This window comes from Plasmodium falciparum (assembly GCF_000002765.6).
Source record: "Plasmodium falciparum 3D7 genome assembly, chromosome: 4".
In the NCBI taxonomy this organism is placed as follows: Eukaryota; Apicomplexa; class Aconoidasida; order Haemosporida; family Plasmodiidae; genus Plasmodium; species Plasmodium falciparum.
Genome location: NC_004318.2, coordinates 137,501 through 152,910, shown reverse-complemented (window position 1 = coordinate 152,910; position 15,410 = coordinate 137,501). Strand labels below are relative to the sequence as shown.

The window sequence follows — 15,410 nt, the reverse complement described above, 5'->3', positions numbered from 1 at the left end:
TCTTTTTGATTCATAACATAAATATTCATTGTAATTATAACATTTTAATTATATTTAAAATAAAAATATATTTCAGTTTTTTGTGGGAAAAGAAGAAGTTGTTATATTCCATTTTATTAATAAATAAATTGTATAAAAAAATATATATATATATATATATATATATATATATATATGTCACGTATCTATCCCGAAAAAAAAAAAAAAAAAATAAAATAATTTATATGTAGTACATGTTGTAGATAATTTAATAATAAATAAAAAGTATATTTTTATTATTATTTTATTTATTATCCTCTTTTTTGGTATGTTTTATGTTTTGTTTTATGTTTTGTTTTATGTTTTGTTTTATGTGTTTTTTTAGATTTTCATGTTTTTTCATTTTTAATGAAACAAAATTATATAAATTGATATATATATATATATATATATATAAAATAAGTTTTTATTAATGTAATGTTGAACAATTTTATGTTTGTGACATACAATATATTAATTATGAATTAACATACAAAATGATATATAAAGTAATTTATGATATAATATAGAATATACTAAATTTAAATTAAAATATATATTAATATATATAAAAAGTAATAGATGAACTAATATGTGAAGTAATATATATATACCACTACCCAAAACAACATCAAAATAGAAACTACAAGGGAAAAAAATATTGTTCTTATATTATTAAAAATATTTGTATATATTTGTTTCTTTTATTTTGTTCTTTATTTTTTTTTTTTTTTTTTTTGAGTGAGAATGATGCCAAATCCAAACCAATCATTAATTACAACAGCATCGAGCAGCAATGATATTTTAGATGAAACATCGTAAAAAAGAAAAAAAGTATGAAGAGATAATACTTTTAAAGAAATAATGGAAGAAAATTTTGTCATTAAAACAATTTTTTTATGATAGAAAAGAGAAACATCCTTCCTCATATCGACATGAACTTTATCATAGATATCATGCTAATGTTATTTATGTGAAGGATAATCCCTTTTTTGCTGCATATTCGTAAGGTTTTTCTGATAATAATAAGAATTATTATAAAAAAAAATAATAGAATAATATATAATGATGGTTAACAGTGGATTATGCTTTCCATATAAAAAAATACAATTATGTGATTATAAAAAATATATATATATATATACATATTTTTTTACTAATAATATATTGATAAATATTTTGATGCAATGAGACTATGAAAGAAAATTATTAACAGATTATATGTAAAATCATAATAAAAAAAAATAGCTAATTCTGTAAAATGTATAATATTAGCCCAACATATTGCTGATATTTGAAATATTATCAGAAGAAAATATGTTTTCTTTTTTTTTTTTTTGGGGGGGGGGGAGGAGGTTAATAGTAAACCAGAAAAATAAAAATTACAAGAAAATATTAAAACAAATTTTTAAATTCTTAAGAATAATAATTTACAATTTTTAAAAATCATTCACTTTAAACATTTAGGTGATATCGATAAAATATTAATAGAAAGGATGTAAAGAAAACAATTACCTGAACTTTAGTAGAAATTGTTAAATATATTTGAATGATCTATTTAATGGAATAAAAAGATAAACTATTGACAACATGCAAATGTGTGATATACGAATGTTGAATGTATATGTCAATATATATAATTGTTTGAAGAATAGATAGAAGATTATTGTATTGTATAAAAGAACATGTTGAAAAGTATGAAGAATATAAGGGTACTAATTAAAAGTGAAACTACTGAAATATATATATATATATATATATATATATATATATATATATATATAGATAGATAGATTTTAAAAATATGGGTTGAATAAGAAAAAAAAAAAATCATTATACAAATCGCAAAAATAAATATCATAGTGAATATCAAATAACTATTGATAAAAATAAACTTGTTCATAATATTCTGGAAAATAAATATGTGAAGGATATTTTGAATGTATAGGCACATAAATTCATGTAGTCATAAGAACTATGAATGTTTACAGATACTCCTCAAAGAATTATAAAAAAAAAAAAAAAAAAAAAATGTAATCATTTATTCAGAAGATGATTATCGTGAATTAAATGTAACTAATGGGTTCATCCCATATGAATATGTGTATTGGATGTTGTATATCTTAAAAAAAAATAAAGACAAATAAATACTCACATAAAAATATTAACATAAACATATTCACATCAAAATAATGGCTTCTTCCTAATTGAAGATGTCCAAAACTAATTTGAAAAGAAGATGACAAATCATCACAACCTCGACCTTTATCACTGTCTATAAAAAAAAAAAAAAAAAATGTCACATATGATATATTAACATCAATAATATTTCTTGGAATAGGTCTTCAGTTCATTTTTCACTTGATTTTTTTTCATGAGGATAATAAATATATGTGTTGTATGAGAATATGTGTAAATGTATTTTTATATGTATGTATATTGCTTGACACAGAGGAAATAAATAAATAAATAAATATATATATATATATATATATATATATATGTGTGTTTGTGTGTGATCCTTATATTATATTATTATAACATTTCATTTATATACGAATAATGTGTATGTTATTTTTTAGAGTCTAAATTTGTGTTGCTTAATTCATGTTCTTTATACAATATGTATATAAGTATAAAGATGCTAGAATATATAAGTATTAAATTAAAAAAAAAAAAAAAAAAAAATTAAGAACAATCTTGTTAAATATATTTTTAATATATTCCTAAACGATTTTATTTTATTTTATTTTATACCATATGATGAATTTGAAAGTAATACCTTCCGACTTATTATAAGAACATTTCCCAATATTATATTATAATAAATTTCTCATAATAAAGAAAGAAAAATATATATAAACATATTTCTTATATTGTGTGATTTTATAAAACTACATTTTTTAACATGTATAATACATCATGTTACAAAAAAGAAAAAGAAAAGGAGAAAAATATTATGTGTTATATGTCTATAGGAAGGTATAAGAAATTTTTTTACTTTTATGTGCACTTATAAAACGAACTATTTATAACTTTATTAAATAAATAAATAAATAAATAAATATATATATATAATATTTATTCAATACGATATTTTCCTCAGAAAAAAAAATTAAATATATGCGACAGAAATAGTTTTACTGTGCCATTATTTATTTTTTATTTTTTTTTATGCTGCGCAAAAAAAAAAAATATATATATATATATATATATATATAAAGTCCTTTTTGAATTATTTCAGTTTTTCAAAATAATCATTAAAATATAATTAAAAATATATATTTTATATATTTATTAATATATAATATAATTATATATAATTATTTGGGGAAAAAAAAAAAAAAAAAAAAAAATTTACGTAAAATGAAAAATGTCAAGAAGTAATTTATTTATATAAAAATGTTATTATATGTATATTAAAATTTTCACTTTTTTTTTTTTTTTTTTTTTTCTTTTTTTTTTTTATTTCTCATCATTTTTTATAGTCCCATTTTAATTAAAAACAAATATTATCTTATAAATTTAAATTTTTTCTTTTTTTTTTTTTTTTTTTTTTTTTCCTTATTTTTACGCAAGTAATTATATATGAAGAAAAATATATTAGCTCTTAAAAATATATATAATACTAGAAAATATATTGTGTATAAATATTAAATAAATAATATATATAATTATATATATGAATAATATACAATAAAATATATAGTATTATATATATAAAAAAGTATTTTTTTTTCTTAATTTTTAAATATATATATATAAAATTATATATATATATTATAATATATATATATATATAATATTCCTTCGTCATGTTTTGATTTATTTTATTAGTACGTATAAATAATATATGCATTTGCAAATATGTATATTAATATATTAAAATATATATATATATATATATATATATATATATATTTGTTTTTTTTAAAAAAATATATAAAATAATATAAAAGAAAAAATAAGGCATAAATTATATATATATAATAAATATATAAAATAATTATTTTTATAAATATATATAATATAATATAATATTATTGTGTTATATAAAAATAAAATAATATTTAATAAAATTATATAAATTTTAAATATAAATATATATTTTTCTTATAAAAAGAACAGTGATATTTAATTTTATTATAATTATTTCGGAAAAATGCATTTTTTATAATTTTCTATATTTTTTGAATTTTTTTTTGAAAGTTATTAGTTTTGGGTTGTTTGATATATTTTAAATATAGAAAAAAAAAAGAAAAAAAAAAAAAAAGAAAGAAAAAAAAAAAAAAAAAAAAAAAAAAAAAAAAAAAAAAGATAAAAAAATATATTAATATATATATATATATATTATTTTATGTAATTATTAAAATACCTTTTTAAAGAAATCAATTTTTTATTTATATTTTATCATATTGTATATAATGAAAAAAATAAGTGAATTCATATAATTAGGAATAATAAAAAAAAAAAACAAAAAAAAATATATATTTATATATATATATATATATAATGATATATATAAGGAAGGATAAATTACGTTTTTGTTTTAGTTTTTATTTTTATGTGCAACTTTTTATAATATATTTGTTCATATGGACAGAGAATAAATATAATGAAGTAAAATAAAAATAACATAAAATATATATTATATATATTATATATATTATATATATTATATATATATTATATTTATATATGTGGTTTATTTTTTTATTTTTATTTTTATTTTTATTTTTTTTTTAGTATGGAGGAGATAAAAATTTGAATGGTAAATTAGATTTTAAGAGGTCCCAAAGATTGAAGGAATATAGGATATTAGTTGAATTTTCAAATAGTTATTATTATGATGAGCCGAAAGTAAGAATTATTAATTATGATGATGATAAGAATGAAGAATATCCTTCAAGATATAATAATAAGAATTTAGAAGAATCTTTTGAAAAATATGTTGATAATTATGAATATAATGTGAGGGATCATATATCAGAAAATGTAAAATTAGGAAATGATTCTATAGGGGATAACATAAGTATTGTTGATTTTAATGGAGAAAATAATGTGGAGGTAACTTTTCCTGACGATAATATAAATGAAAAGAATAGAAATAATGATAAATTGGATGAACTTAAATCATATATAAATACAAATGATGATGAAAATCAAAAAAAATTATGGAACGAGTATATAAATAATATTGATTATATAAAACCAAAAAGTATAGAATATAAATTTAAATATCATACATCTACAAAAAGAAATTTAAGAAGTTTTGTTAAATATGCAAAACGTTCTATTAGATTAGTATGTAAAATAATTAAATTCATTTTAATTACTATTTATCGTTTAATTAAATATATTATTGTTTGGATTTTTAACACAGCAGATTCTGTAGTAGAATAGCACAAAAATGGAATGTATATGGATAAATGTATATATAGATAAATGTATATATAAATAAATGTATATATAAATAAATAAATATATATAAATAAATATATATATAAATAAATATATATATATATATATATATATATATATATATATATATATATATATATATATATATATGTATATATTTTATATATTAATAAAATATATACACAATATTCATTTATGTTATGTATTTATGTTATATATTTTTTAAAAGATATTTATCTTTTCATTATAATGTTAAAAAAAAAAAAAAAAAAAAAAAGAAATAGTTGTAAAATAATAAAATTTTCCGATATTTATTTTTAATTTTTATTTTGATGATTAAAATATTGAATTTTATGAATTATCCGATTTTGAATAAACAAAGTTAGACTTTAAATAAAAATTGTAATATAAAAATAAAACATTCAGAAGGTATATAAAGAAATAAATAAATATATATATATATATATGTATGTATTAATTTTTATATGTTGTTAAAAAAAAAAAAAAAAAAAATGGGGACTAATTATTTATTCTTTTATGCTTCATATATATATCAAAAAAATATATGAATATAAATCCTCTTCAATATATACAAAATATTCAATTTTTTTTTCTTTTTTTATTTTCTTGCTATGATTTATTTTTATATTTCAAGTTTAATAATTGTTAATAAAATTATAAAACATAAGAATTTATATTATAAAAAAAAAAAAATATATATATATATATATATATTTTTTTTTTTTTTAATATATATAATATGATGTGCATGTGTGTGTTTTTTTTTTTTTTTTTTTTTTCTTCGTCAACAGCTTCTATTAAATATAATCATTATCAAAAGATATCTCCATTACCTCTTCTTGATTTCTACCATATTTTTGTGTGCTTTTATCATCCATTTTGTTATTATCACATACAAAATCATTTTGTTGTTGTTTTTCTTGCTCTTTATCATATTCTTGTTTATTATTTTTACTATTTATAACAAATCCAAGACTAGATAAAAATAAAATGGATACAACTATTCCACTGGCAAAATACATTCTTTCATGGTTTCCATTTTTTTGTTTTTTTTCTCTATTACCTTGATGATTATCTTTACTTTGTTGCTCATGTATAGTATTATGTAATTTGTGTGTAGATATATCTTGTTCCTGTAATTTTGTTGAATCTTTTTGATTTTGATTATGATTATGATTATGATTATGAACATGATGTGGTTTGATATTTCTTGTTTGTTTTTCAAGTATATTTTTGTTTTGTTCTTTCATTTGTTCATTTTGATGAGATTCTTCTGATGAATTGTTATTTGGCTTGGTTATTAAATTATGATCTTTAATTTTATTTTTTTGTTCAACATTTTGATTATCATGTTGTAATGTGTGATGATTATTTATTTCTGATTTTTCATCAACTTTTTTTTTATTTTGTAACATTTTTTTTTTGTTCAATTCTTTTAGATATGTTTCTTTTGTATTATTAATGTTTATAATAATATCGTCAATATCTTTTTTTTTCAATTGTATGTTGTCGAAAATATTTTCATTATTTTTTATATTTTCTAAGGTGTGTTCAAATTGTTTCTTAACATGAATTAGATTATTTTTAATATTGTTTATATGTTGATTTATTTTATTTTTGTCTATTTGTTTATATTCTTGATTCCATTCATAAAAATAATATTCATATTGGTAAGTATCTAAATCATTTATGAATACATCAATTCTTTGCATGATGTTGGTTATATATTCTTGTTGTTGTTCTTTATTATAATTATGACTAAATATTTTTGTATGAAGACTATTTAAATGATTAAATTGATGTTCATTATTTATATTATTATTATGATTATCATTTAATAATGTATTATATTCATTCATTTTTAATGTTATAGGTTCAAATATATTTTGCTGAACATCATGCATATATTGATCTGTAATATTATCCTTTTCTATATCATTCATTTTGTTTATTAATTGTTTTTGTTTATGTTTCATTTCTGTTTCTATATTTATTAATTTGTTTTGTGTATCTTTTAATTTATTTAAATTATCTGTGTTTATATTTTTATTTAATTGTTCTAAAGATTTAATAATTTCTATATATTTTTGTATTTGTTCGAATTTATTATTTTGTATTTTTATAAAAACATTATCAATATCTTTTATCATGTTTATTAATTGTGTGTATGGTTGTAAAATATTATTATTTATATGTTCATTTATTATATTCATATGTGTATCATGATTCATATCATGTTCATTCAATGAATATAATCCTTTTTTAACATGTTTAATTATTTTAGAAATATCTATTTCCTTTTGTGTATATATATTCTTTTGTTCTTTTATAATATGTACCAAATTATTTTTGTCATCTTCACTTATAAGATTGTGTCCATAGAGCCTGTGAAATTGTAGAGCTTCTTCATTTATTATATTATAATTTGTTTGAATATAGTTATTAATTTTTTGTATATCCTCTTTTTGTTTTTTTATATGTATCATAATTTTTGTTGTATTTTTATTAACAACAACACTAATAGTTGTAATTAGATGATTGTCACATTGTATTCCTAGTTTATATAATTCATCTATTGAATTATGATATGTCATAATTTGTTCATCTAGTATATCTAGATTTTTTATGATTTCTTCTAATTTTATTTTTTCATTTTGTAAAATATCAGCGTTTATGAATACATGTTGTTCTATACTTTGATTAATTATTGTATTCATTTGTTCTAATTTGTTTTTATATTCTTGAATATTTTTTTGTTTTATATTTTTAATTTTTAATATATCTATTGATTTTTTTTTTTCTTCATATGTATGATTTATATTTTGTAATTTTTGATATTCCGTTTCGTTTTGTATTAAGATATCTTTATAATCATCACAATTACATTTTATAACTTTATCTATAATATTTTCTTTTTTATTTAATATATTGTCTATATTTCTTAAAATATTTTTTTGTTTATTTAGAGCTTCTTCTTTTTTCTGTATGATGTCTACTAAAAGGATTGTACTTTTATACATGTCGTTCATATTTGTGATAATATCTTGACTTTGTTTTTTTATATTTTGTATATCCTTAAAAATATTGGAAATATTTTCATTATGTTTATTTAATTCAATTATTTGATTATTAATTTCTTTTTTAATTTCTTCATCCTTATTAATTAATGAAGAGTCATATTCTGCATTTATAACAATTCTTTGTTCATTTTGTTGTTTTTTTTTTATAATTATGTTTAAAATTTCTGATACTTTGATCATATTATTAAAATAAGTGTCTTCTTTGTTTTTATATATATATAGCTTATTATTTATATTATTTATTTTATCATAATATGAAGAAATGGTTTCTTTAAGTAATTTTTCTTTTTCACCATTATTATTTTCAACATAATTTTTATCCATATGAACATCATTTTTATATTTTTTTAATTGTTCCATTTCATTTTTCATATAATTTAAATATTGTTGTAACAAGTTATAGTCCTCTTTTATATTGTGTACATCGTTTTGTCTTTCATTTTTTATTTGTTTAAATAATTTTATGGTTTCATTTATTTTTATATTTTTTAATAAAACAGATGCTTCCTTTTCATTTTGATTTAATTGGTTTTGTTCCTTTATGGATTTTTCTTTTATTTCTTTTGTTTGTATATAATTCAAGGTGGATGAAAAAATTTCTGAAGAATATTTTTGTATTAAATTATATGATTGTATAAAAACATTATATATTTCATCTATATTATTTTTATATGTTTCTACATTATTGTTTATATCTTTTTCATGTTGTGATGAATCTGTATTAAGTTGTATAAAAAAAAATGGTTTCTTAAAAACATCGCTCAGTGTATTTATTTCTTGTTTTATTTTTTCTATATTTTCCTTTTGAATTTCTGCTTTTTCTTTAACCTTTTGAAAGAGCGCTTCTTCGTAATATTTTTTTAATTTATCTAAAGAATTATTTATATTTGATATGTTAACTTTTAATATATCTAATTTTTTTTCTTCCTCATCTATTTTTTTACTTTTATCTAACATGAAATTTTTTTCTAGATTCATGTTTCTTATTTCGTTTTGCAGATTTTTTAAATGATTCATATAATTTAGATCTCCTAAACTTAATTTGTTTAATAAATCGTTTACATTTTGATCACATATAATTTTAAATTTGTCAAATGATTTGTTTGCTTCTTGGATATATGTATGTATATTATTTTGTATAGAATTTATTTCAGATAACATATTATCTAAATTATTATTAGTAGAATTAATATCTACAAATAATTTGAGTGCTTGTTCATTTAATAAAGTTTTGTCTATATGTTTCATTTGTGATTGTTCTTTTAGCATGTTTATTTTGGTTTTGGATGTTTTTATATGTTCTTCAAATGTTTTATCGTTTATTATGTCTATAATTTGTTTTGTTTGTTTTTTATTATTGCTAGATTCCATATTTATTTGTTTAATAAATGAATTATGTAAAATATCATTTATTTTATTCTCATAATCTGTTATAATATGATAATTTTTTTTAATTTCTTCTTCATATTTTATAGTTTGATTGTATATATCTTTTACCTTCTCAACATTTTCTTGTACTTGTTTTAATTCTTGTAAAGTTATTTGTTGGTTTGTTGAATTCTTAAGATTTTTTAAATATTCTATTTTTTCATTACCTCTTAGTGTATTATGAAAATATAGTTGAGCATTATTTTTAGATTTGTTTACATCTATCATATATATATTTGTTTTTTCCTTTATATGTGTAATATCATTTTTAATTTTTTCTATATTAATTAATAAATTATTAATAAAAGCATCTTCATTAAAATTAATTTGGTTATGTAACACATTTGATTTATGATAGAGTGTTTTCATTTGTTCTTTTTCTTCTTCTAATTTTATATATAAATTATGTAATTGTTCCGTATATATACTAACATGATTTATATTTTGTGATATATCTTGAAGGATAGATTTATAATTTGTTAAGACTAATATGTTATTAATATTTTTAATTTCATTAAATATATTTTCTATTTCATTTGTATACTGAATAATTTGTTGTTTCTTTGTAAGAAGATTTTTTCTGTTTTTTTGAATATTTTGTAATTCATCTATTGTAAAAGCTTCGTTTTTTAGTTGATTTGAATTTATGATTATATTATTTATTTGTTTATAAAATAGATCATTAGCCTTTTCTACATAAGAATACATATTTGATTTGTTTAATGTTTCAACATAATTTTCTGGATTTATTTGTTTACTAATAATTTCAATATTATTTTTATATGTATCAATGTTTTCCATATATTTTGCAGCTTTATCTTTTTGATCATTCATATGACGTAAGAAATATTCAATTATATTTTTTTCATACCATATTTCCACATTATTAATATTTTCCCTTATATTATTTATTTCTTCAATTTTTGTTTTATTAAATTCAGAATATTTTTCATCTAATTCTTTATAAAGATCAAGCATTTGTCTGTCTATATCTCTTAATTGATTTATGACGACATCCATTTTGGTAAATTCTTTATTAATTTGTTCTGATTCTTTTTTAATTTCTTTGTGTGCAGATTTGAATTCTTTAAATATTTTTATTATATTGTTTTTTATTTCTTGCAGGTTTATATTTCTTAGTTCTGTCTTTATATAATTTGAAAGGGCTATATGGTATTCATCACGTGTATCATCAGCATGGTATATATCGTCAAAATGTTTTGTATCGTCAAAATGTTTTATATGGTCAATGTCTTTTATTTCATCAATATCGTTTATTTCATCAATATCGTTTATTTCATCAATATCGTTTATTTCATCAATATCGTTTATTTCATCAATATCGTTTGTATCATCCGCATCGTTAACATTTTGTACAACATTTTTATCATATTCTACTTTTCCTTCTTCATAATTTTTTAAAACGTTCGATATTTGATTATCTACCTTTTCATATGTATATATTATTTTTTTCTTAACCTCATTTAAGGTATTTACTATTTGATCATCCTTATTTTGAGCATTTGTTTTTAACTCAATATTTTTTTGTTCAATTTGTTCAATGTTGTTTTCATATGTAAGTATATCATTTTTATTTTTTTCGATTAATTGTTTAATTTTCTTAATTTCGTTTTGATCCTTTTCGTTCTTTACCTTTTGGTATTCTTCATTTTGTTGTAAAGCATATAGTGAATGTTCGTTATCTTGTATTTTTGTCTTTAAAGTATTTTCCAAATAATTTTTTTTTTGAAGAATTAGATTTATTATATGATCATAAAAGTATTGTACATAACTTTTTGAATTATGTAGGAGTACATTTATTTTTTTTTCATATAATGTTTGATAATTTTTATTAATTTCATTTATATAATTTTTGATAGCTAGCCATTCATTCATTTTATTGATTGTTTTTTGTATATCAAAATTATCTTTTTTGTTTTTAAAATAGAAATAATTTTTGGATTGTTCATAATATGTAAATAGATCGTTTGATTTTTTTTTTAATTTGTGTACATCTATAATATATTGTTCAATTTCTTTTAATAAATCGTTTAATAATAAAACATTTTTATTTGATATTTGACTTGTTAAAATATCTTTTTGTAGAAGATCTATTTCGTGTGTTACAATTTTTTTTAATTCTTGTGTTTTGTCATTTAATGTATTGATAGATTTATTATTTTTTTCACAAGCTTTTAAGGATATATTTAATATTTTTAAAATTTTTAACCTTTTATATGCATATATGAATTCTTCCATCATTTCTTGGTTCTTCTTATTATGTGTATTTATTTTATTTGTAAATGTTATAAAATTATGTTCTGTGTTGTATTTATCGATATTTTGTTTTATTGAATCAAGGGGGACAATTAACTTGTCGTATATATCATTATTATTATTATTATTTTCATCTTGTGTGTCTCCATTTTTAAGCATTTTTACATATTGTTTTATAGAATTATATTTATCTACACAATTCTGTATTTTCTTCTTTTCTTCATTTTTTATCATATCTACATTTTTGGATATATTTTCCCTTATATTATAAATATTTTTCCTTGATGTGATAAAATCCTTATAATATTGTCCCGAGCGAATTTCCTTTTCCTTAGCATATATATTATCATAATATATTTTTTGGATATTTCGTATGGTAGTAATATATTGTTTCATATTATTATTTTCTTCTTCATATTGATTAATATAATTTGTTAAATTATTATAACCCTGTTGCATATTCTGATATCTTTCGTTCATATATTTTATTAAATGTTGAATAAATTCTTTGAGCAAATCCTTTTTGATGGTTTTTATATTGTTAACAATATGAGTTATTTGTTTTAATGTTTCTTGTATTTTTATATCGTCGATGGTCTTATCTATTTTGTTTTGTTCATTTTTTATTTCTTCAAGATAATCATTAATTTTTTCGTCTGTATAAACGTGTTGTGTTAATTCTATATCTTTTTGTTTTAATATATATTTAGAAATTGTGTCTATGAATGTGTTAATATTTCCATTATACAAGGATTTAAGAAGATTTTGGATGTTTTTATTTTGTGTATCTTTTTGTTGAATATAGGTTTGTATATGATTAAATGGATTGGATTCATGTTTATCTTCTTGTCCAGAAATAAGTTGAATCGTCTCATTATTTTGTATTAGTGTTTGTTTTTGTGTTTGTGTTTGTGTTTGTGTTTGTTTTTTTGTTTGCTTTTGTATTAAGTCATCGAGGAGGGTAATGTCTAATTGTGCTTCATCTTTTAAGAGAATAATTTTTTTTAAAGATTCCTTTTTATCATAAATTTTTTGTAATATTTGTTTGATGTGCTCTTCATATTTGATTTTATTATTTTGTACTTGTTTTAATGTGTGTAAATTATTTAGAATTGGTTGTATATATATATGAATATGATTTATATCTTCTTTCATTTTTATGATTTCCTTATAATAATTATTACATTGTGTAATTTTATGATCTGTTAATATATTATATTGTTTGATTTGTTGTATAAATAGTAAGAGATCTTGTAAATCTTTTTTATGATCTTTTATATTATTTATAATAATCTTTGTTATTTCATTATTTTTTTTGTTTAATATTTCATCATGTATATTTTTATATATATGATTTATAAGTTGTACTTTGTGTGTAATATCATTTTTTTTTTGTTTGATTTCTAAAAGTTTTTGTTGTACTATTTGTAAATCAGTATTAATAATTAAATTGTTATATTTAGATATTTCATTTATCGAAGTATCATATTTTATATATATATTATTAACTTCTTGTAATATATTTTCTATGGATAATTCATCTTTATGTTTTTTGATTTTATCTTGAATAAATTGTATAGATTTAAATGCATATTCTTTTAAATCGTTTCTAAGCTTTATAATATATTTATTGAATAAAAGAATTTTATTTTTATATAAATTATAATAATATGTTTTATTTAGGATATCAATAAATTTGGCAGTATAATATTTAGATAACAATATATGATTATCTTTTAAAAAATGAGATTTTGTATATGTGTATTTACTACTAGAATTTATATCTGTTTTTTGTATATTATATGAAAGTAGGTTTAATGTATTTTTATTCATTATATATATATATTCAAAATAATATAATTGTTTCTGAGTAGATATAAAAGAACTTATTGTTTTATATATATCTATCTTATTATTTATTACATCTTTTAAAAATGTATATGAGAAACTTTTATCATCAATATATATTTCTGGTAAATCTTTCCATTTATTTATCTTATCTTTTATTATATTTTTATATTTTTCTAATTTTAAAATATAATTATAACAATTCTTTTCACATGTAGATTTATTTAAATTTATAGAAACTTCATTTGTTAATTTCTGTATTTTTATTTTAAGCTGATTTTCATATTTATATATGTATAAATTATATTCTCTTATATATTTTTCCATGTCTTCCTTTTTTTTTTTTATTTCATTATTAAAATAATTATCGTTTATAATATTTCCTTGATGAAACTCATTTAATATATCTATATCCGAATGGATTCTAATCATTTCCAGTTTGCTTTGTATATATCCTTCTCTTAATAATTTAAGTGAATCTTTTAAATTGAAAAGAATTTTCTCAAGTTCATTTTTATAAAATTTGTGATAATCTTTATCCTTCGGAATTAAATAAAGAACCTCTTTTGTTGCTTCTAAATAAGCATAATCATACTGCATAGTAATTAATTCTTTATATTCTCTATTTTTTAAAAAGGAAGTATCTTTATAAACATCAAATTTATAAGAGGAATCATTTCTTTTTATTGTATCTAAAAAATTTACACCTTTATATACATAATTATTTAATACCGTTTTCTCTTCCTCGATAGGTCTTAAAAAATTGGTCTTTATATTTTTTTTCTTGTTACATCTTTTTAGTGTTTTCGAGTTACTACCGTTACCCATGTGAAGAAATATACTAGAATTTTTAGACAAATCATAGGAAAAATTATTACCTCTGTAATTTTTTATATAACTTTCATCTTTTCCATATTCTTTTTTTCTTTTTTCATATGAAGGGGTAGGTTCATAATTATTATCATCTGAATAGTCCTTTCTTATTTTTTCATTGGAAGAATAACTTTCCTGTTCATGGCTAAATTCTGGGGAAAAAAAAAAAAAAAAAATAAAATAAAATAAAATATACATATATATATATGTATATGTTTATATATGTTTATATATGTTTATATTATTTTACCTGCTAAGTAAATTAATATATGCAAAACAATGTTGCAGAAAATCCACCTTTGCATATTTTAACAAATAAGAATAAGCAAAATATACATCTTTTTAATAATATAATATTTTAAAAAATAAAGAAATTTCTCCTTATTCTTTAAAACATTATAATGTATATATATATGTGTGTGTGTATATATATTATTTTGTTGG

The 15,410-nt window shown here is 18.0% G+C and overlaps 2 protein-coding genes across 2 annotated transcripts; one reads left to right on the top strand and one right to left on the bottom strand.

Annotated features, from left to right (window-relative positions):
* Window positions 1-4,530: 4,530 nt before the first annotated feature.
* On the top strand, window positions 4,531-5,421 carry PF3D7_0402400 (Plasmodium exported protein, unknown function; the record flags this gene model as incomplete). The annotated part of the gene is made up of 2 exons (XM_001351302.1): window positions 4,531-4,638; window positions 4,765-5,421. 2 exons carry the CDS (start codon window positions 4,531-4,533, stop codon window positions 5,419-5,421), a joined length of 765 nt encoding a protein of 254 aa, XP_001351338.1.
* An 836-nt stretch (window positions 5,422-6,257) lies between these two features.
* Window positions 6,258-15,271, bottom strand: PF3D7_0402300 (reticulocyte binding protein homologue 1; the record flags this gene model as incomplete). The annotated part of the gene is made up of 2 exons (XM_002808591.2): window positions 6,258-15,118; window positions 15,217-15,271. The coding sequence occupies 2 exons, from the start codon at window positions 15,269-15,271 to the stop codon at window positions 6,258-6,260; spliced, it is 8,916 nt and encodes a 2,971-aa protein (XP_002808637.2).
* Window positions 15,272-15,410: the final 139 nt, after the last annotated feature.